The sequence below is a fragment of the Arachis ipaensis genome, chromosome B9 (genome assembly GCF_059453495.1).
Source record: "Arachis ipaensis isolate K30076 ecotype BB chromosome B9, ASM5945349v1, whole genome shotgun sequence".
NCBI lineage: Eukaryota > Viridiplantae > Streptophyta > Magnoliopsida > Fabales > Fabaceae > Arachis > Arachis ipaensis.
In genome coordinates this window covers 143,556,609-143,579,558 of record NC_142444.1, presented here as the reverse complement: position 1 = coordinate 143,579,558, position 22,950 = coordinate 143,556,609, and the positions used below count along the sequence as shown (strand labels likewise).

The 22,950-nt window shown below is 36.6% G+C and overlaps 3 protein-coding genes across 6 annotated transcripts; all 3 read right to left on the bottom strand.

Annotated features, from left to right (window-relative positions):
- Positions 1-7,714: 7,714 nt before the first annotated feature.
- Positions 7,715-9,764, bottom strand: LOC107616482 (uncharacterized). The gene is made up of 2 exons (XM_021110446.2): positions 8,608-9,764; positions 7,715-8,527 (listed from the first exon to the last, which is right to left on the bottom strand). Exons 1-2 carry the CDS (start codon positions 9,632-9,634, stop codon positions 7,839-7,841), a joined length of 1,716 nt encoding a protein of 571 aa, XP_020966105.2. The 5' UTR covers positions 9,635-9,764; the 3' UTR covers positions 7,715-7,838.
- Positions 9,765-11,268: 1,504 nt separating this feature from the next.
- LOC107619430 (uncharacterized) lies at positions 11,269-15,460 on the bottom strand. 4 transcript variants are annotated; one of them, XM_016321719.3, is made up of 5 exons: positions 14,998-15,460; positions 14,166-14,874; positions 12,224-12,475; positions 11,689-12,055; positions 11,269-11,445 (listed from the first exon to the last, which is right to left on the bottom strand). In XM_016321719.3, exons 1-4 carry the CDS (start codon positions 15,230-15,232, stop codon positions 12,019-12,021), a joined length of 1,233 nt encoding a protein of 410 aa, XP_016177205.1. In that variant the 5' UTR covers positions 15,233-15,460; the 3' UTR covers positions 11,269-11,445; positions 11,689-12,018. The 4 variants fall into 4 exon arrangements, with proteins under 4 accessions (XP_016177205.1, XP_020966103.1, XP_016177204.1 ...); XM_021110444.2 differs by having other exon boundaries at positions 12,224-12,581; positions 14,998-15,458; XM_016321718.3 differs by having other exon boundaries at positions 12,224-12,578; positions 14,998-15,458.
- A 1,024-nt stretch (positions 15,461-16,484) lies between these two features.
- Positions 16,485-20,854, bottom strand: LOC107618479 (uncharacterized). Its single transcript, XM_016320568.3, has 5 exons — positions 20,191-20,854; positions 18,674-19,388; positions 17,672-18,038; positions 16,943-17,332; positions 16,485-16,726 (listed from the first exon to the last, which is right to left on the bottom strand). The coding sequence occupies exons 1-4, from the start codon at positions 20,483-20,485 to the stop codon at positions 17,282-17,284; spliced, it is 1,428 nt and encodes a 475-aa protein (XP_016176054.1). The 5' UTR covers positions 20,486-20,854; the 3' UTR covers positions 16,485-16,726; positions 16,943-17,281.
- Positions 20,855-22,950: the final 2,096 nt, after the last annotated feature.

The following is a 22,950-nucleotide window of genomic DNA, read 5'->3' as shown; positions in this document are numbered from 1 at the left end:
CATTTCAGCCACTTTAACACCACACCACCAGCAGCAACGTGAAAAGAAAGAAGAGAGGTAGGGTTCCAAAAGTTCACTATTCATCATCTTCTTCTTGGAGCCATATCTCACTCTCCAGAGCTCCGATTTGTGTGCCGTCAGTTGCCACGTGAAGCTCTCGTCGAGCTCTTCGATTTCATTTGAACAAAGTGGTAAGAAACTTCCAATTTCTTGCCCAGTTCTTCATTCTATAACAGATTCGGTTTTTGGCTATGATGAATGAGTGGTTCTTATGATTTTGATTAATTAGGTACAATCTAGCATCGGGTACTTAGTGGGGTTTGTCTTAATCAACTGTGGGTAAGATAAGCTCACTCTTATCCCTTGTGAAATTGAATAATTAAGAACCCTAGGTACTAATTTATTGCACATTAATGTGTATAGCTTGGAATATTGATGGTTGATGCTTATTGGAGATTAATTGATGGCTTGATTGAGTTTGAGAACTTGTGGAAGCTTGGTTGAGGACAATTTGGTAATTTTAGCGCATATTGAGAATCGGCCAAGGTATGGTTTCGGTTTTCTCTATGTAGTATATAACATTCATGGACACTTAGGCTAGTGACCTATAGGATAGGTTGGATTTATATGGTTGTTGATGATAATTGGTTGAAGTTGTATGCAAAATTGATGTTGTTTTGTTGGGAAATGACGATGTTGAGTTATGATGTTTGATGATTTGAATGATTGTATGTGGTTGGATATTGATATAAGTATGAATGAAATTGATGATGAGAATTGATAGGAATAAATTGATGGTTGGTAAATATGTTGGTGGAATAATTGAGCTTAGTGTCATATACTTGGTGTTTGATGATTGAGAATGATGTATTGTGATTTAGAAGGGCAGATTGTGCTGGAAGTGGAAGTTTGGTATTGATCTAATTGGATGTGGCTTGTGAATTTGGTAAATTTGGGTATATGTGAAACTTGGGTAAAAAGGAAATTTTGGTGAACTTTGTTCGATCATAACTTTTGCCTCAGTTTTTGAAATTGATTGAAATTTATTTAGAATTAAAGATCTTTGAAAACCCTTTAAATCGATATAAAGTTTGTTAAAATTAGAATTTTTTAGAGGAAGTTATGATCATTCAAAGTTGGTGTTAAAAATCTGAAATTCTGCAAAGTTGCAGAATTTCATAATTTCTGATATGTGCGAGTACACACCCTCGTGCGCACGCATACCCTGCGAAAATTTTGACCTGTGTGCACGCACAGGTAGGGAAGTGTGTTCTGTTTGCAGCACTAGCACAGCTTGTGCGCACACATATCTAAGGAAGAATCTCAACCTGTGCGGACGCACACGTTGGGAAGGTCAGTCTGTTAAGGGCGCTGGCACAGGTTGTGCGAGTGAATAGATTCTGTAAGTTTTGTCACCTGTGCGTACGCACACATTTAAAAATCTCCTGGACGTGCGCACGCACACACCCCTATGCGGCCGCACACGTCCTGTTTCTCAAATTTTACTTGTTTTTCAACTATTCTACCTTCCCAACAAGGTTGTAAGCTTCTCTATCACCATTTTGGGACTATTGGGCCAAGTTTTAGACATTTAAAATATTGGAAAAGATCTTAGGGGTTTTAGATGATACTAATCGGAAAACTTAGAAAACGGAGGCCTAGGTTTCTGGCGTGTTGAGGATGGTTTGACGTTATGTAATGAATGGTTGATGTATGAGACGAGGATTGAGGAACTATTGAATTCGGAACTAAGATGTGAATTTACAGTGGTTGAGATGAGTCAAGGACTCTGAGTGAGATGATGGACCATGTATACTGAAAGTGTTTTCTGAAAAACCACTGAAGTACTGATTTGTACTAAGATTATGAGACGCTATGCGCCTGGCAGGGACGGGGTTGGATCCCGCCTATCGAGGTAGCGGCGGTGGCTTAAGGGCGGTGGTTCGTCCCGCTTGCATTGAGATGTGAGGTCTGTGGCAAGAGTATCCCGCTCGCATCCCTTCGGATCTATAGGCGTGCAGGCGCCGGTACCTGGACAGTGATCCGGGCACTATATCTCGGAGGTTCTCATATGAGAATTCCGAAGGGCGACGTCTCCATGGAGATGTGTCGGGTTGGCAGTTGAACCGACAATGTGATATCACAACCAGTAGGGCAGGCATTCATCATATGCATTTTCTGTCTGTTTGTATGCTTTGTCTAATTGTAATGGCTTGCCTATTTTTATAACATGCCTAATTGCTATTTGAATTAATTGCCTTATATGTCAATACTTGTGTTTTACTTGCATTGTATATTATTTGTGTTTTCTACTGGGATTGAGGAGGTTCGGAAGGCGGTGGCGATGGGATCGCATGGAGGATCGGTTTGTGAAGGCTGTGGGACAGCGGTGTTTGGTTAGAGTAGAAATTCCTAAGATAGACTACCCAGTTTATTTAAGTTAAAGTTGATATAATTATGTTTATTTGTTTTAAAATGCCTTAAGTTTGAAATCTTATGATGGATATGGAGCTTAGGATTGCCTTTGGCGTCCCGGGGTCTTATATCCTACATCAATGGGCACTGTTACCATAATGAGAACCTCCGATTCTCATACCATATCTTTGTTGTATTTTTCAGATGCAGGTCGCAACCCACCTCGGTGAGTTGTCTGGTTGGTGACAGAAGCGGAGGATCCATATATCTTTTTGAGTCTTTTGATTTATTTTTTATATGTCTCTCACTTTTGTATTTTGTTTTGCCTAGAAGCTTGTATTTGAGAGAACAAAACTTGTATAAGCTGTTTTTACTATCTGGTTCTTTTGGTCTGTATATGGCTAGCCGGCTTAAACTCCGCGAGCTATGGCTAGATCCTTATGATATTATACTATTATATTTTGATAAATCTATATCTTGTGCTTTAAGTTACAAGCTTCATTAGTACGTTTGCGCTTTTGAAATCCTGTTTTAAGTTATATTCTTCATCGGGCTTCTAGATTATACTATATATATATATATATTATGTATGAGCTTAGAACTGTCGTAATCTCTGGTTAATCTTTGCTTTATGACGCAAGGTAAAGCTTAGGCTAATAAGGGTGTTACATTATCAATAACCAAGACAGGAGTCAAAACGGATATATCTACCTAAGTCAAGTTAGAAAGGACTTTAGAAGATATGTTGTGAATTACTGAATAAGACATCAAAAACTATACTTACAATACAACAAAAGAAAATATTATCACTACAAGTCGACAAGATAACCAAAACAATTTGTCTAAAGAAGTCGAGTCATCTTCAAGATATAATACAACAGTACCTACAACCCTTTGTAAATAACACAACCGCATCAAAAATGGAACCATCTTTAGAGAAAATAGTATCATTTGGGGACAACACAAGGGAAAAACCCCCACGTCTAGATTCACACCACGAAATAAAAATCAAGTTCAAAGCAAAGTTTTCAAGAAATTTGGAAAAGATGATTGCCAGCGCCAATAAAAATAGAAATGAAGAGCATTATTTACAACATAGAAACTGAAACACAGGGTTTAAACACACCAACCTTAAAATGAAACAAAGAAGAAAAGATGCACAACAAACAGGAAAGTACATATGGTCCAAAGCCTCCAAATATACGAACGCCCAAACAAGAACTCAAGATGAAAAAATCTTGAAAGAGTGAGGGATTACAGAAAAGATCAAAGAAATTTTTTGATGGAAAGAGAGGAAAGAGAAAACGTTTTCAGAGAAGCAAAAAAGAAGAAAGAAGAAGGAGTTGAGATATTTATAAGGCATTAGGGGCAAAAAAATCATTTCACACCCCCAATATAACATTATACGCAAATCTCAAGGTAACTGCTAAAGTAACGTATGTCGTGTCATAAAAAGGCGCAACGTTTTGAACTTTTGAAAAAACACGTCGAGCACCCGACCTAATCTCAAGAAAGGTGGTGTGTCCGACCTAATATGCTAGAATCTACAAATGCTCGAGTCCGACCTATTAAAAGCCCAGACTCTAGTAGGGGTACTGTTTATACCCTGACTCAAGATAGAGCCAAACCCATAATGAATAAAGGTCCATCAGATTTGGCCCCATCTACACATATCCAACCTATTTTGAGGTAAGACGCGACACCAATAGTTCAGCTTAATTTATCTAACTAACTAACTCCTAAGATATTTTCCCTTTTATCTAGAAGGGAGATCTCTACTACTTCCCTAGAAAAGAGAAATGGTTACCCACCATCAAAGGTGGAACTACACTAAAAGGTGGTTATCCATTTTATTATAAACTAGAGTGAGACCTGCGCGCGATGCGCGGAGTGGTAAATTAATTATGCTATATAGTGTATTATAATAAGTGTTATATTCTTTAAAAATTGATTAAATAATATATAAACTAATGTTAAATTTGAATTATTTATATTAAAATTATTTTGTAGAAAATTTATTTGATCATTTATATATAATTCCATAATTATTCAACTAAAATGTAATATAAATAAAATATAGTTTATTAGTTTAAAAAATTGAATTCAATTATTTTTAAATAAGACATATGCTTTTTATATTAGAGTTGTACAAAATTACATCTTCATTTGTTACTTCTATTTAATATAAATTAAAATATAGTTTATTAGTTTAAAATTTTAAATGTATTTATTTTTAAAAAAGGCATAGGCTTTTTATATTAGAGTTGTATAAAATTACATCTTCATTTGTTGCTTCTATTTGCTTTAGTTGTCATACTTTGTCTTTTCATATGGTGTTCTTTGCCTTGCAAATAATTAAAAAAAATAATAAGAATGAAAAAACACCAAAAATATAATATATTAATTTTATAATTATGATATATTTGAATATACATAGTAAGAATATGTGTCAAATTTGAACTTACTTTAGTTTTGAAAAATAAATGAAAATAAAAAATACCAAAAATATAATATAAAATTATGAATTAATTTTATAATTATGATATATTTGAATGTATTTAGTAAGAAAATCTGTTAAATTTAAACTTACCTGAAAAAATAAAATAGATATACTATTATCATGTATGAATTGTAAAATTTTAATATTTGTAACTGAAATTTTTATAATTATTAGTATGACACTTTTAATGTATATTTATTTATTTATTTAGTACTTTATGTTTTAATGAATAATAATAAATAAGAGTTGTTTCTTTTAATTTTTCTAAAAAATTTTACTAAAAGATTATTACTTGATTTTTAAGTTTTGCCAAATCATCAAAATTACGTATGTGGCATGATTAGAAAAGAAATACACGGACTTAAACTTATTGTATAAAAAGTTGGTATCAATTTTTATATAATAAAAAAAATGTTAGTGAAGAACAGCATAAAAGGACTAAACAATGAATCCAAAACCTTGTAGAAAAAATACCTGTAAGAAGTTTGCTACACTCATGGGAGCTTAGTTAAGACAAGGGGTCATGGCCCCCCAAATTTTTGGTAAAAAAATTAGTAATATTTCTTCAAAAAATAAAAAATTAGTTCAATTGGCTCAAATACTTTGCTATGACTTAAAATACCAAAGTTCAATCTTCATTTTTTGTTTTTATTACACAATAATTTTTAGTTTTAAATATTCAAAACATGTTAGATTTGGACTTAACTAAGTGTATTCGTATTTTGCAGCTCTTCTCTATTCAATAAACAACACTTTCTCTACCTTTGAGTTCAAATATAAAAAATTAGGTATTTTTTATTTATGTAATTTAGTATTATTTTATATTTTACATTTTACTGTTTATCTAATTTAATTTTTTATATCATAAAAGATATTAGAATATTCAATAAGTATTGATATTATTGTATTTGTATAAATTGATAAAAAAAATTCAATAAATATTATAAATTTTAATATTTGTCATTCTAACTTCTTTTTTACATATTTTACAGGATATATATTCAAATTTTTATATAAAATAATCATGAAAAATTAAAGAATTGATGCATTTTTTAAGAGGAAGGCTAATATTTAAGAAGGAAAACATATAACTTTTACAATATCCACACCTGTAGATAGTTTTTCTACTTTAATAAATCACGAAAAAAATGAGATACAACCTCCAAAAGTTCAAAAAGTTGCATCTGATGAGTTTGACCTTAATTCTTTGGAACAAGACCCTGGAAAACGGCTTTAAATTTGGCAATATCACCCAAATAAGAGAGATGAGGTTAGACGAACTTATCTTAAACGGAGTCCATATCAAAAGCATCTTGACAATTATCTTCTATCTGCCCCCCTCCCCCCAAATTTTGTTTCAAGCTCCGCCACTGGCTACACTGACACTTTCACTTTTATCAATGTCCCCGTGAATGTTATTCAAATGTCGGTGTCGCCCTGGATTCTGCAATTGATTTCCTCCGGAGTTCCACATCACCATGGGTAATGCAAACCACGAGAGGGGGGAAAATAGTGTTGGTTCGGAGAATGATAATGGCTCATGACTCCTTTGGTTGAGGTAATGGGTGCCTCTTGGGACTGCAGGCAATGGGAAGAAATAGTGTCTTCTTTCGGTCTGTTGTGGCTCTCGATTCTAAATTCAAGTTTCGTCGGAGTCAACATGACTGCTGCAAGAGGTGCGGAGAGATAACGTGTTAGCTCGGAGAATGGTAGTCACTCATGGGTTCCTCGGAGGTAATCGGTGGCTCTAGAAAAGTTGCTAATAGAGAGAAGGTTATGCCATTTATGTTTTCAGAATAAGAATATTTGAGATAAGCAAAGAGTTCTCTTAATTTTGTTGGGAAATCTTTTTTTTATTTTCTAAAATTTGATTGATTAATTCCTAAACTGTCAAGTAAACAATCGTGCCGACATAACATCATTAGGAGAACAAAAATAGCTTAAATCTAATGTACAAAGACTTTGATATCAACTTTTAAATAATAAAAATAAATACATTGACACCCTCAGGTATATTCAGATCCTAATCAACATAAAACCCTGCTCTAAACCCTTGCTAACTTAAGCATCGGAATCTCTTGTAAGTACCACCCCACCTCCTCACGAAGAACTTGGACGGCAACACCTCGATACCAATACAAGTCGAACGCTGTCTCAACAGAGTCTAGACCTCACGTCCAGGCCCAAAAGTGACCCGGTTTCAGGTAACCTTCGGAACAAGCATAAAGGCTAGAAAGCAAGTTAAAGTATATGTAGGCACGAACTAAAAGTTAAACCCCATTTTGGTCCTTAAGATTGGCGAACTGCACTGATTTGGTCCCTAACTTTTCAATTGCTACAATTTGGTCCTCCAGATTAAAAAAATTGCACTAATATAGTCACTCCTCAACGCCGTTAGTGACATAGCTCAAATCTTACCACGTTGGACATATTAAAATGACGTACACGTTTTGCCGCTAAAAAAGCACTAAATGATGTCATTTCAGCGTTTGAATAATACTAAAAGGGAGGGGTGTAAGGTTTTAGTATTGTTCAAATCCTCAAACGACGTCATTTAGTACCTTCTTTAACGCAAAAACGCATACGACGCATAGTTTTTATTGCGGATGGCGGCTCATAGCGGTGAGCCAAAAATCCGCCATAAAATTATAGCGGATGGCGTTGCGGAAAATGACGGAAATGGCGGATTACCTAAAATACACATATGTACAAAAAAAACATGCAGAAAAATTACAAATATAATAAACTATAAAATCTATCTATATAAGCAACTTTCTAGTCATAAAACATCTAATTAATATAGCAAATATAGTAGCAAATTTAGCAAATAAATATAACATCAAGTTCAAATCATAACTCAAAAGTCATAAGCAAGCCATAAAATAGAAGACATAAAACATAAAAACTATAAACCATCTACATTCTAGCTCTCATCAAATTCATCCAAATTAACACGATTATTATCGTATCCCTCTACCCCCTCATCATCCTCTGAATCAGTATCATTGAATTGAATCTCCTCTTCTTGTTCTTCTTCATTTTCAGAATCCTCTTCATCTTCAAATTCTGGTTCTTCTTCCTCTTCCACAATTACTGCTTTTCCTTTTCCTTTTTTTGAAGCTTTAGACCCACTTGGTCCACCCTTTGCACCACCTCTTGCAGTTGCAGGTTCTTTTCTTTTTCTATGTTGTTGTCTTCTAGTATGTGTCGTAGGCTCATGTCCTCCCATTGCTTCAAAAACAAGGTTCCAACTCAAAGTGTTGTCATCTTGATGAACCAAATCAGCATCTTCATCCATATTATCATCATCTCGAAAGGTGGCAGTCCCAATTTCTCCCACTAACCACTCATTACACTCATCAATGTCATTGAGTGCAATAGGGTCAACTTCATCTTTAAGGTTGTACCTCTCGATGAGTTGTTGGTTATACTTTATGAAGACCAAGCTCTCCATCCTTTCATGATCAAGCCTATTTCTTTTCTTAGTATGAATATGCTCAAATATACTCCAATTGCGTTCACATCCAGAAGCACTACAAGTCAAGCTCAAGATCTTGATAGCAAGGTCTCGCATGTTTGGAGCTTCATGCCCATATGTCCACCACCAAAATGCTATAAAATTAAAATAAATTTGTCTAAGCCTTTAATCGAACTAATATTATAAAGTTTTGTAAAATTTATAACAATCTTACCGGGTGAAATCTTTTTCCTCTGAGATTTTGCAAAGGATGATCCAAAAAGTCCATAGCCGGACTTATATAGTGTTTGCTCCTCCAATATCTTCTCTTGCACAGCTATACTTGGCACCAATCTAGTGATGCACTCAAACCATCCCTTTGTAACTTCTAAATCCAATTCAATGCGAGGATTATCATAAAACAAATCCGGATTCAGAAAATGACCAGCTGCATGCAACGGACGATGAAGTTGGCAATTCCATCTGTTGTCAACGATTTTAAAAACTTCAGAATATTTGCTCACATCATTAGAAAATGTTTTTATGATGCATTCCTTTGCCTTTTCCATTGCTTCATATATATAACCCATTGGCGGCTTCTTCTCCCCATCAACAAGTCGAAGCACCCAAACAAGAGGCCTCATGATCTTAAGGGTGTACTTGACATGATTCCAAAAGGAGGGCCTAATAACAATCTTTGTTGCCTCCCTCCCCTTTGCCTCCCTTGACAACTTATTCCTTACCCACTCATCCGAAGTGAACATTCTTCTTAGATTTCCTTTCTCCTTATAAAGCCTTTCCAAAGAGAGAAATGAAGTGGCAAATCGGGTGACTGCATGCCTCACCAATTCCTTGCCATTTGTGAATTGTCTCAACATGGATAAAGTGCTAGAGTGGCTATAAGTGAAGCTAACCAAAGAAATGGCACTTTTTATGGTTTTTTGGATTAACGGTAACTTCCCAATGTCTTCAAGCATCAAATCCAAACAATGGGCAGCACACGGGGTCCAAAACAAATTCGGTCTTTTCTCCATCAGCAACTTACCGGCTAGAACATAGTTGCTCTCGTTGTCAGTTACAACTTGAACAACATTTTGCTCCCCAATTTCCTCAACAATACCATCAAGAAGCTCAAACATTTTTTCACCCGTCTTCACATAATCAGAGGCATCAATTGACTTCAAAAACATTGTCCCAGCAGGAGAGTTTACAAGAAAATTGATAATGCTCCGTTGTCTCTTATCCGTCCAAGCATCTGACATAATAGAGCAGCCATACTTTTCTCATTGTTCCTTATGACCCTTCAACAAGTCTTTGGTGTATTCTAATTCCTCATTAAGGAGTGGCACCCTTAGAGCATGATAAGTGGGAGCAGGTAAATTAGGACCAAAGCTTCCAACAGCCCACAACATTTCTTGAAAACTCTTCAACCTCACTGGATTCAATGGAATCCCAGCTTGGTAGAACCACCGGGCTATGTATCGATGAACTCTACGAACCGCTTCCTTATTACATGCTTTCTTGATATTTTGTTGCCTCAATTTCTCCTTTTTGTTTCTTGCAATGGCAATTTCGGGTCTTTTCATAAACAAGTCCATTGGACCTCTCATAAAACTCCCCCCCCCCCTCTAGTTGCTGCCATTGGAGTTGGATTTGGAATTTCATCAATTCCTTGAGCATCTTCCTCTGACAATCCAAAACCCAAACTATCTAAATCAAGCTCCCTAGCATTGACACTTTGTTCCTCAGTGCTTGCCGGCGTAGAACTTTGTCTTCCTCGATTTTTTTCTGGTTGTAGAACTCCCATAATTCAGAAATAACATCCTTTGGGACCATTTTACATCCAGCAACATTCCCAGGCTTAATCATTAAGTGCTCCTTTGCCCGTGTAATTCCTCCTTTCGTAATTTTTCCACAAAAATTACATATGGTGTCATTGGTATTTCCCTCTTCTACAGCAGTAACATATTTCCACCCTGGATCAATCCTAGTGGCACGGACAGCAGCTGCAGGACGAGCAGCAGTTCCAGCAGCATGGCCAGCAGAGGCAGAGGTAGGGGCAGGGATAGGGGTAGAGGCAGGGGCATCAGAATTACAGGCTGGTCTAGAAGTTGACATGATGAACTGAGCTGAAAGGAAAAAGAATTGGAGGAAGAGAGGTTTATGAGGGAAGAGAAGGAGAAGGAGACAGGGAAGTGAGTGAACTGAATGAAAAAAAAAAAGGGAACGGTAACTTCTACAAACCAGAAAAAAAGAGGGAATTGTGGTGATGAGCGGCAGTGACCACCAGCAGTGACGGTCGGTGACGAACGGCAACAGGTGGCGGCGACAGGCGGCGACGGACGGCAACGGGCAGTGGCTAAGATCGTCTGTGATTGGAGGCAGAGAGAAGAGAGAAAGAGAACAGAGAGAAAGAGCCGTTTTTGACGTTCAGAGAGGAAGGCTCGTTTTTGAACTGCAGCGGCTGAACGTGAGTAACTCTTTCATTTAGGGTTTTGCAAAATTACCCAATCACCCTCGAAATTTTTTAAAAAACCCGAAAAAACCCGCCATTTTCGCCATTCTCAATGGCGGACCGCCATGGCGCCACCGCAATTGCGGCGCCTTTTGCCCCGCCGTGATAAGCACGTTGCGGTGGCCTACATATGGCGGCGAGGTCAAATTCCGCCACGCCATTCCGCCATGGCGCCGCCATGGCCGCTATTTTAAAACACTGATACGACGTCGTTTTAATATGTCTAGCGTGGTAAGGCTTGAGCTACGTCACTAACAGTGTTGAGTCTTGGTGACGGAAGATCCACGAAGGACTGCATTGGTGCACCTTTTTTTAATATGAAGGACCAAGTTGTAGCAATTAGGAAGTCGGGGACCAAATCAGTGCAACTCGCCAATCTCAGGGACTAAAATGGGACTTAACTCCACGAACTAATAACAGCTTATACACACTGTATATATGATATTCATTACAATAAACTTTGAAGTATAGCGACTTGTGAATAACGCTTGAGAAGCTCCAGTCCAGCATCACATGTTCAAGCAACCCGGTGGATAACGACGTGAACTCTTTGGCAGGCTGTACCAAATCAAGAAACCAGGAAAAATATCATGTAGATGCTTATATCAAAATGAATAACTTCAATACTGTTCTACATTATAAAACACAAAAAGGAACGTTAAGTGATGGAATAATATTCTATCGCTGAGTATTCTACTCAAATAAGAAATGAAAATCATGAGCGTCATAAATATAAATAGGAAACAACTGCTTAAGCAACAAGAAATATTTATAACCCAACATAGGTCAAGCAAAGCATACCTTCATCCAAGTCAAGAACCGTATGTATTGGCTCCTGTTTAATCCCCAAAGCATTCTGTCATCGGCAATATGTATGCGCTCTTACAGCTCTGAACGAAATACATGCCCAGAAGGAGCACTGTTATGGAAGATGCAAGTAGCATCCTAGCAAATCCAAGAATGGACGAATGGATCAATGGTATACCAGAATACACAAATCCAATCCAGTCCAACTCGGCTTATATGCCAGCAATCCAATCAGCTGAAAGAAAACCTGGACCTGCAGGAATCCATTATACAACTACGGCTGATCGGGAGAAAGCATGGCCACGCCCCCTCACCGGGGCCGGGTCAATCCAAAACATGCATCAGGAGGTAGTTGATGATACTGCAGTATCAAGTACACAAAAAAAAACGCAATTAGATCCAAAGGGGAAAGAAGACTAGAAATATGAAAGTTCAAAGGAACAGACAAGAAGTCAAAATCACCACAGGATTAAACACAAAAATATTGAGGACACTGCGGGCGGGCAGGGGGTGTTGTCATAACTCATACCTGTGCAAAGGGTTGGTGAACAGGATCATGATGGATGAAAGGAACTGGTTGCTGACGAGAATATTGAGATGAATGCAAGTGCATAGTCGAATGTCCAGGAAAATGACTAGGATTAAATGGTGGCATGATGGTGTCTGGATGTCCATATCGCACTCCAGGTATGGATGGCGGGGCCCATGGACCAGGTATGTGCTGCAGAAGAGGTTGGGAATGGTGTTCAGAAGAAAGCTGGGGTCCATGAGTGGATCCAAGCTGTGGAAACTCAGTATTATAATTTACTACTGATGTATACATTGGTTGCATGGCATAAAACCCTCCATTGAACCCAAACCCAGGATCAAATCTTTGCATATACCTACTATGCCAGTTACAAGAAATTACCAGGTTAATCCTTACTCCAACCATATCATCCTTTACATTTGTTAGATTTACAATTCTGATAGGACATGAACATACAAAACACGTCAAACTTCAACAAGTGAGAAACACAAGAAACGTTAATCCCACAAAAGTAATCTGATTCAAAGACTCAAGTCAGATCGATTATACATTAGAAGCAGGAACATCCACTACAAAGCATGATTTATCCTGCGAACTTCAGGGCTTAGATTGGCCAACTTAACCAACAAAACGACAAAAGTAAGAATAAATCCCCTTTCCCATTTGGTGGCATAAGCTACATAAGCCAAATGACACCGTTATATCTTGTGTACCGTGGCCTATATACCAGATATCCACCATGCCTAGACCTTTTTAATCACTTGTCCATGTTTCTCTTGGTTTCACTCTACCTTGTCTATTAAGATAAGTAGATAGCCTCTTGCTTATTTACTCCTTATTGGCGTTTTCACAAGTCTACTTTGCAGGCTACTCATTCTAGCTAGCCTTTGGAAATTCATTTTCCAAGGTTACTATACATAATTGTAGGATCCATTTTATCTTGGGGCTCAAACTTTTTCATAAATTTAAATGACACTTCAGAACTCAGATGTAGTAATCCCAGAAGGTTTTCTTAGATGTATCATTTTGTTTCCTTTTCCAAAGAAAGCTCTTGGTCTGTTGATTCCTGAGGTTTTTTCTCATAAATATTGCTTTCATTTCCTAACCCATTATTTGAATTTTGAAAACACCTCTTTTTGACTTGAAACCTATTCAGGAGACCAAAGCTCCGTCGGACATTAAATCGTTAGTTGGACAGTTGTGCTTAATAGAATTAAACATCAAAATGATAAGTTTGAGGATCATAATCTACCCTGAAATGTGCGGTACAAATTCAGAATGAACTCACTGTCCTATTTTGAATTTTCTATTTTGTAATAGGATAAACCATCTTCCTTCCCCTTTGTAATATTCTTCACCTTCTTGTTAGTAAAATTGTTTTATTTTTATTGGAAAAACAGGGAGGAAGGAGGGATGTCTTCTTGCACGAGACCAATATACCTAAAACAAAATTTTACCATTTTTCCTTCTATAGGCGCAGCCCGGACTCTCTAACTCTCTAATTTATTTCTTCCTAATATTATCTTATTTTGTTAGTCTAAGTCACCCAACACAACTTCGTTATGCCTCTAAAAACGAGCTTTCCAGATGATCAACTTATATATAACTAAAATACATACTTTATTCCACGAAGAAATTAGGAGCTATGACATAATGGCCACATTCATAACACTGCTATTTCTAGTTTGTATAACCCAAACAACTCTGTTAACCAACTGTTAACAAGTTTGCAGCATCATGCTTTGGGTTCTTTAAGCGTTTACAGGAAGAGCAAGGGAGAAAAATTAGTAACTAGATACTTCTCAAGCAAAATAACAACACTAGATAACACTGCAATTAAATCGATATACATGGCACCAAGACAAGGGGAACTAGAAAACAGGGTAATAAATTCTAGCAGACCAGTTACCGAAGATTTAAAAATGGCAAAGACCAGAGTTACCTATCATAGCTCCTGTTGTAATCAGGATCCTTGCGATCAACTTCACGATCCCGAAAGATAGCCACCCTATTATGTTGGCTGTATCTACCAACTTGCTCCTTCTCTGTCCTACTTCTAGACCTGCTACAATTAGTTGAAGACTCAACCAGCCCTCTACAATAATTGATCTCCGCTACCGAAGCAGCTTTTCCTTCTACCCTAGAAACCCCCAAGGAAGCAACTGTAGTCTTATCCTGCTTCCTCAAGTCACATTCTGGCTTCCCACCTACAATAGCACCATTACTGCTAGAACTAAATATCCTTTCACGAGCCCTATTATACTCATCTTTTCTCTCTTCCATACTTTTGGAGTTGCTACTCTTCACTGAGTTGGAATTCGCATTGCCAAGAATTTGTATCTGCTTGTTTGGCCTCTGTTTGATGGCCACTTTCATAACAGCAGCAGGATTGTCTTCCGATGATAGTTTTACAGGGATGTCGGCGAGGCGAACAAGCGGCATCTTGCATTCAGATGTTTTGTGGATGATAATTCTTGAGCCAGAACCATCTGGGGAGGTATTATCCACTAAAACCATCGAGGGCAGCGAGTAATGCTGAGCCACGCGGTGGGCGGCCAGCCGTAAATAGGACGTTGGCAGCCGGTGAAATTCAAGCTGCTGTTGGCTAGGATCATCAATGAACTTCTCAATATCTTCCTCTATCCGCAATACTGAAATTAAACTCGAATTCTTTAATCAGTGTTTTGTGAGATATATTATTAAAGATTGAGCTTCATTAGGTCTAGTTCACATAAAAATAAAAAGCATATATAATCTCTGAGACGGAGAGATACCGGAAAGGCGTTCACGAGGGTTGTGAATGGCATCGCGGAGGAACTGGTCGACGTGGTTGATGACGTCATCAGAAATGGAAGTAGGAGGAGGTGGTTGTGGCTGTGGCGGAGCATGATCATGATGAGGGTCGCTGGAGGAGACAGAAAGGTTCAACCGATTCATTGAATGATCTAGATCGGTGAGGTCCAACTCATGGGGGGCTCCGAGGCGCAGGTCATATGCAGAGCCCTCCATGGAAGAAGAAGAAGAGTTGGTAATGAGTTAGAGAATTGGGGGATTCATGAGAGAAGGGTCCAGAGTGGGGTGTGAGGTTGAAACCCTAGTGGCTCTTTGCGTCGTGAGTTTCATCAATAATGGACGTTATTACAGTGACGAGAGTAGGCACCGCTGCTTCATCACAGCCACGATGGTGAAGTCCAACAGACCATCTTCCCCTTGTCACTTGTGCTGTTGTATATTCATGCTTTAAACAAAAATTATATCATTATATATATTCTTCTAGGTTAACTTAAAAGGTGATTTCATCTACTGGGAGAAAAAATCAATTTAATCATATTGTTTTCTTCAATTTAACTCACTCTTCTAACTTCAATTTTCTAAAATCCTTCAATAGTCATTCTTTGATATCCAAGTCGCCCCATTCAGTGGTAAATTTATTGCCTCATTTCATAGTACTACAGTTGCACGCGAATTAAGTCTCAAACTCGTACTGTTTGAGAAGAGGGTGATTTTGAATCATGCACCAATTCTCAAGGGCTGAAAGACTGATATTATCATATTTGTTAGTTCAAAAATTAATACTAAAATTTTTATTTCTATTTCTAAAATTTTAGTATTTTCAAAAAAAAAAATTTAAAAGATTAAAATTTTTAGAAATAAAAAATTTTAATAATATTTTATACTTAAAATATCTTCATTTCAATTAATTAATTCTAATTTTATTTTTTAAATTCTTGTTTTAATTTTTATATTAATTAATTCTAATTTTATTTTTTAAATTCTTGTTTCAATTTCTATTTTCTACTTTGCACCAAACAAAATATTAAAATTTATTTTAATCTATATCTCTTAATCTCTTTGTTACCCGTCCATAACCATGCCATGCGCAGCGCACAATCCAATTTGTTAATTGACAAAATTTTTTTTTAAAAAGAACTTTTAAATATTAAAAACGTCTTTTTTTTTTATTTTTTTTAAGTAAAATATTACTAATTTAAAAAAATAATTTATTTTTTAATAAAAATACCTTTTTTCGTATCCAAATAAATTTTAGATGGAATAAAAATACTTTTTTTTAAAAAAAATTTCACTAAAAAAACCAATTCAAACTAGCACATAATGATGAATTATTTTAAAATAAAAAAGAAAACAAAAAAGACACCAAAAATCAGGAAAGCTAGCAAAATCTTTAACCATTCCAGTTCAAAAATTATTAACTCCACATATTTATTCAAAAGAAAAAAACAATTAAGATGTCAAACAGATGTAATAAAAAAGTTTACTAATAAATGGATAATATCGGATTGTATATAAAGCAATATTAGAACCGAAATATACAATCAGAAGTTAGTCATTTTATAATACAAGAAATCATGAATAATCCATCATAGTGAGCAGAGCGTGAAAACAACCCAGTTAGATCTCAGCATCAGCATCAGATGTTCCTGCAATCCGTCGGCAACTAACCGGTCGACATCTTTCTCTGCTAGCCTTTAGCTAAATAGGGAGCTGTGGCCAAAAAACCAACAGAAACATCCATCTTTAAAAATTATGATACTTACTTATTCTTTTATGCTTGAAAAAGTTTCTTCATTAGAATTGCGTTTATACACAAGAAAAATGGGCCAAGTAACTTGAATTGGAAGTAGTGATGGAGTATCACTGATGATTACCAAATCAACTTGAAAGAATCATATGCTGAAGTATAGGTTAAGCAAAGCATACCTTCAGCCTGGAGAAGCACAAACTTCTTCAGCCGAGAAACACCTCAATTTGCTCTTCTTCGTGATCGGCAGCATGTGTGCCCCAACAGCTCCTCAGAAAATGCCATACATCCACAAATGGGACAGGTCATGGAAGATGTGCAAAGCATCCTTAGTAGACCGAGATTGGAGGAATGGATCAATGTTAACCTGTCTGAAATACCAGAGCGTTCCACCCATCCCAACTCGGTCAACATGCCTGCATTCCAATCAGCTTAAAGATAATTGGAGCTGCTGCAGCAGCCCATCATCTTTCATCATATATCTCGAGCTGATTGGATGCAGGCAAGGCCCATGCCCCTCACCGGGGCCGGGCCAATCCAAAACTTGCATCAGGCGGAGGTTGATGAGACTGCAGTGTAGGGTACATAAATAACTTACAATTAGATCCAAAGCAAAGGGACATTTTCTTCAAAAATAGAAATAACCTCGTATTAGATGAATGGAATTAACCTCTTTGGTTCTTTTTTACATGCATCCCTCGTGTAGGGACAAACAAGACTTTTGAGATGCATACAATTAATTAATAGATGATGAAATGATAAAGGGTAAAATAAAAGCCGAATTCCCATTAGAGTAAAAATTGTGTGCCTCAAACATGAAAATGGACCATTCCCCTTTGGGCTCTGTACAGTGAGGAGGTTTATGTAACCAAAGATCTACAAATTGGAGAACTTGGTGGCTATCGTACCTGTGCAAAGGGTTGGTGAACATGTTCATGATGGAGAAAGGGCATTCCAGGGCGCTGACAGGGATACTGAGATGAATGCAGATACATGGTTGATGAGGGATGTGCACCAACTTGGCTAGGATTAAATGGTGACATCATGGTCTCTGGATGTCCATATCCAATTCCAGCAGGTGTTGATTGTGCTGCCCATGGCCCAGGTATATGCTGCGGAAGAGGTCGTGGTTGGTGTTCAGTAGAAAGCTGGGGTCCATGGGTGGACCCAAGCTGTGGAAACTCGGTGTTGTAATTTACTACTGGTGTATACATAGGCTGGATCGGGTATGACCCACCATTGAACCCAAAGCCAGGATCAAACCTTTGCATGTACCTGCAATGCAAGTTAGAAGAAGTAAGCAGACTAATCCATACTTCTACAAAATTTCAGCCACCATAATTATGAGTTTTACAGTTGAAATATAAAAAAAAATAAAAAAATAAAAAAACACACACACACACATTTTAAAATATATTTATAAAAGAGTTGCAAAAGAAATCTGAAAATGGTGATATTTGTTATTCATTATTGGATATTCATATCATAAAGAGTCAACAAACATAAATTAAATCCTTCATATAACAAGTTCTGATAATCTCTCACCTCTGTTAATGTTCCTAAACAGGAATAAGAAGTGATGACATGGAATTTGATAGTGTTTTTATTCAGATTCAGGAAAAAAAAAAAACAAAAAAGGTTCAAGGAAAAGAAAATTTTCAATGCATCTTGATGTTTCAACACTTCAACTGAGAGGATAGAATGACATCAAATCGAGGTCTGCATCCCATAATAATTACGTGTCCTTTAACATGTAATATGATTAGGAAGAGAAAAAAAAAATTAATCACACCAAAGGCAACCGAATCAAATTCAAATTATGTATTTTGAAGAAAGGAGAACAGGACAACAAAGTCATAAATTTTAGCAAGAGAATGCATCAGTTAAAAAAAGGTATAAGGCACACATACCTATCATAGCTCCTGTCATAATCAGGATCCTTGCGGTCAATCTCACGGTCCCGAAATATAGCCACCCTATTATTACTTTGCCGGTACCTACCAACTGCCTCTTTCTCTGTCCTACTTCTAGCCCTACTAGTATTAGTTGAAGACTCTACCGGGCCTCTACTGGAACTTACATCAGCTACAGAAGAAGACTTATCTTCCACCCGTTGAACTACCAAGGAACCTTTCATTGAGTTATCCTCCTGCTTTGGTTCACATTCTGGCTTCCCAACTACAGTACCACCGCCATTATTACTTGAACTAAATATCCTAGCACGAGCCCTATTATACTCCTCTTTTCTCTCTTCCACACTTTTAGAGCTATTATTCTTCGCTGAGTTTGAGTTTGCATTGCTGAGAACCTGAGTCCGCTTCTGTGGTCTCTGTTTAATTGCAACCTTCACATTCATAACAGCACTGTTTTCTGATGATAACTTTACTGGTATATCTGCAAGGCGAATAGCAGGAAGCTTACATTCAGAAGTTTTGCGAACAATAATTCTTGACCCCGAACCATCAGGTAGGCTATTATCCATTAAAACCATTGACTGTAATGAGTAATGCTGAGCCACCCGGTGTGCAGCCAACCGCAAGTAGGATGTCGGGAGCTGCTGGAATTCAAGCTGCTGCTGACTAGGATCACGAATAAACTTCTCAACATCTTGCTCCATACGCAAAACTGGATAAATTAAATGAGAATCATTGATAAGTTTAGATCCAAAACAAATAACTGAATAACATTCAACTGATGCTTTCATAAGTGAAATAATAAAGCCATTAGAAGTTTAGAGCAGTAGCAAGTAAATTCATCACAGAAAGACCCGTAAAACATAGATGTCTCATACTGTGAATACTTCATTGTGTTTTTTTGATGAATAGCAGAGATAAAACCATTCAAAATATAAAAAATATTAATATACATAAGTTCCTGCACATTTTCCTCAAAATTCTATAAAACGGCAACCAATAAAGAAGCCCATGCAGCAAATCATTGCTTAGTAAACACATCTCACCAACAGATAAAGAAGTAGAAACTTGAGAGAAATCAAAGGAATAATGATAAATTTCCCGAGTTTTGTAGCCAGCTAGGGCCAGGATGCACTTAATTAATTCCAAGTTCCAACTATTTTTCATTCCAAACATATCAAGATAAAAGGATTTTCCTAAGAAATATCAGACTCTATTTAAAGGATTCGTATCGCATGCATCGTAGGACATTTTGTTTTAATGCTTAACTAACAAGTGTCCTAGGTAAGCATATAAATAATCTGCAGCATTACGTAAGGAACTGTAATTTACAAATCACAAATGAAATTCAGCCAACTCTTTCAGAATTGAAAACAACAATGCACAAAGTAATTGCATTCCTCTTATAACCGGATTTAAGTAAAATACACGATTCATCACAAACCAACACAATTAAACATAAAATGATTGAATGATTTTTGTTCAAAAAAATAGAGAAAAAATAAAACACTGACTCGAAAGGCGTTCGCGAGGGTTCTGAATGGCTTCACGGAGGAACTGATCGACTTGGTTGATGACGTCATCGGAGACCCTCTCGGAGCCCGAAGAATAACACGAAGACGAAGCAGAGGAGGAAGAAGGCGGAGGAGGTGGTTGTTGCGGCGGTGGAGGAGCATCGTCATCATCAGCACCGGGTTCGAGGTTAGGTTTGTTGCGGGAGAGAGAGAGCTTCAAACGGTTCATGGATTCGTCCAAATCGGCCACCTCCCATGACTCCGGGGCTCCCAGATCCTCCGCAGAGCCCTCCATGAATAAGAACGAAGAGAAAAACTTAATCGCCGCAATAGAAGAGAAAGATGAGTTTCCCCCCTCTTTTGTGTAAGGCTAGAGAATCGAGCTTGATCCCGAAAGCGGAGATGGGTTCTGCGTGACGAATTTCATAGGAACTAGGGTTAGGGTTGGGAATTGAAATTGGGATTTGGGAATTGGAATGGGAGAAAGTGATTGAGAAGATGCGAATGAATGCGAAGCTGAGGTAGGGTTTCAGGCTTAGCCTTTCAGGTTGACCAACTGCGTTCCCACGTGTTAACCACACTTCTCTTATTATTAATTACTTGAAATTACAAAAACTTCCGTATCGTCTTTTCTTAATTACTATAGTAACCCCTCTATATTCTTAAAAGTCACAACTTTCGCAGATTTTTCCATCCATAGTACTATAGTAGTTGATAGTTCCATACCAACATGGTCACGTGAAAACACGTGCCTATATTAGGGGAAAACACTTTTTTTCTTTAATTATTATCAAGAACGGATTTTTCTTTTGTGGAAAAAAAGAGAAGAATCTTCTTTCCCTTTAATTAAAGAAAACACAACAGACTCTTCATGAGGCAATGTGACAAATTGATGGACAAAGTTATTTAAAACGGTTGTAGGAATAACATTTTACGGGCCACTAATAATAATCTAATGAAATCTTCTAAAAAAAAGTAATAACATTCTAATGAATTTCTTTCGTCTTAATTTCTAAATAAAAAATATTTAGTGTTTTTTCTTGTTCATTTGAAAAATAACTTAGCAAAATGTTTTTTAAAATAAAGATATGTTTAGTTTGTAATTACATTTTTTATATGAGATACTCTCCACATCCAAGTATTTTGTCATCCAAATTCATCCAAACAATTTTAGGTTACGCACTCTTCTCCCTCGCGCTTCTTCTTCTTTTTCCGCGCGTTTACGCACGAAGCGTCTTTTTCTTCTTCGCCTTTTTCTTTGCGTGTTCCTTCTCCTCATTCTCCTCCTTCTTTTTTGCGTTCCTTTTTCTTCACATATTTTTTTCTTATCGTCATTCTTTTGTTGTTGTTGCTGCTGTATTTTTTTGTCTTTTCCCCCTTCTCTATGGTGAAGAAGCAGTAGAAGGTGAGGAGGAAGAGTTTTGAATTGTGCAGAACAAAAATGAACCGAACATGTTATTATAGTGAAATAATTGTATAGTAATAAATGAATGGAACTATTATATAAATTCAAATTTGAACAGCTTTCTGCATAATGAACCAAAACACGTACTGATGGTGAAACAATTGTATAGTACTGACCGAACGAAACATAATCCATTATATAAAATCAAATTCAAACAACTTTTCTGCATAATGAACTGAAACACATACTCATGGTGAAACAATTGTATAGTACTGACTGAACGAAGCATAATCCATTTTATAAAATCAAATTCAAACAGCTTTTCTGCAAAATGAACCGAAACACGTACTCATGGTAAAACAATTATATAGTACTGAATGAACGAAACATAATTCATTATATAAAATCAAATTCGAAATACATTTGTCTACAATTTAGAGATTATCAATTCAATTCAGATTCAGAACACGTGCGTCCATTTAACTCAATTTAATTCAATTTAACAATTGCATTCCATTCAATTCGATTGAAAAAATAATCCATTAGCAAAATGTTGGTGTTGTTGGTGATGACGATAACGAAAGAGGAGAAGAAGAAGAAGAAGAGAAGGAGGAGGAGAATAAGCAAAAGAAGAATCTGCGTGCGCGAAAAAAAAGAAGAGAGAGGAGGAGGAGTAGGAGGTCTACGTGAATTTGAAAGAAGAAGAAGATGACGAATGCGTGTATTTGAAAGAAGAAAAAGAAGCGCAGTGGAAGCGCGGGGGGAGGAGAAGAAGATAAAGCGCGTGTGATGACGCTCTTTTAATGAGAGTGATTTTTGTTGGTGTTGGACCTATTTGGATAAAACTTAGATGAAAAAATAATTGGATGTGTAACATAACCCTTAATATTCTCTATATTCACTTTCTTTCTTTTTTTTCCTTTTTTTTCACAAAATAATAAAACGAGAAATAAACAAATGTATATATGAAAGCTCTTTTGGAGAATAAAATTATCATGGCGCTACATATCCTAATATGTTTTTTTTATCTAAATCCAATCAAGCAGGTTTAATACAAAAAGATTCACTATCATTAGTGAAACAGCTGTTACACGCGTCAAAAATCTCCAAACGTTAGCAATTCAATTCGTGCTAAAATATGAAAACATTTCTTCTTCCAATTCGAAACCGCAACCAAAGAATTTTAAATTTTTTCAAAATCTCTCAAAAATTATTTATATTTTTTTTAGATGGACCTAATGTGTGTCATTCATAATTTTTTTTGGTTTTTTATAGTATTTTTCAAATCGATAAATTAAAGACTAATTTGTCGTAGATTTAAGTTCCATTTAAGGGTTTGTCGCTGCAAATCTAAG

Coding starts and splice junctions, on each gene's coding strand:
- LOC107616482 (XM_021110446.2), bottom strand. CDS start 9,634: ATGTCAGATGCTTGGACGGATAAGAGACAACGGAGCATTATCAATTTT. Junction 8,528..8,607: donor GAGGAAAAAGATTTCACCCG/GTAAGATTGTTA, acceptor TTAATTTTATAG/CATTTTGGTGGTGGACATAT.
- LOC107619430 (XM_021110444.2), bottom strand. CDS start 15,232: ATGGAGGGCTCTGCATATGACCTGCGCCTCGGAGCCCCCCATGAGTTG. Junction 14,875..14,997: donor CCCTCGTGAACGCCTTTCCG/GTATCTCTCCGT, acceptor GTTTAATTTCAG/TATTGCGGATAGAGGAAGAT. Junction 12,056..12,223: donor TTCACCAACCCTTTGCACAG/GTATGAGTTATG, acceptor TTGATACTGCAG/TATCATCAACTACCTCCTGA.
- LOC107618479 (XM_016320568.3), bottom strand. CDS start 20,485: ATGGAGGGCTCTGCGGAGGATCTGGGAGCCCCGGAGTCATGGGAGGTG. Junction 18,039..18,673: donor TATGACAGGAGCTATGATAG/GTATGTGTGCCT, acceptor CTTGCATTGCAG/GTACATGCAAAGGTTTGATC. Junction 17,333..17,671: donor TTCACCAACCCTTTGCACAG/GTACGATAGCCA, acceptor CCTACACTGCAG/TCTCATCAACCTCCGCCTGA.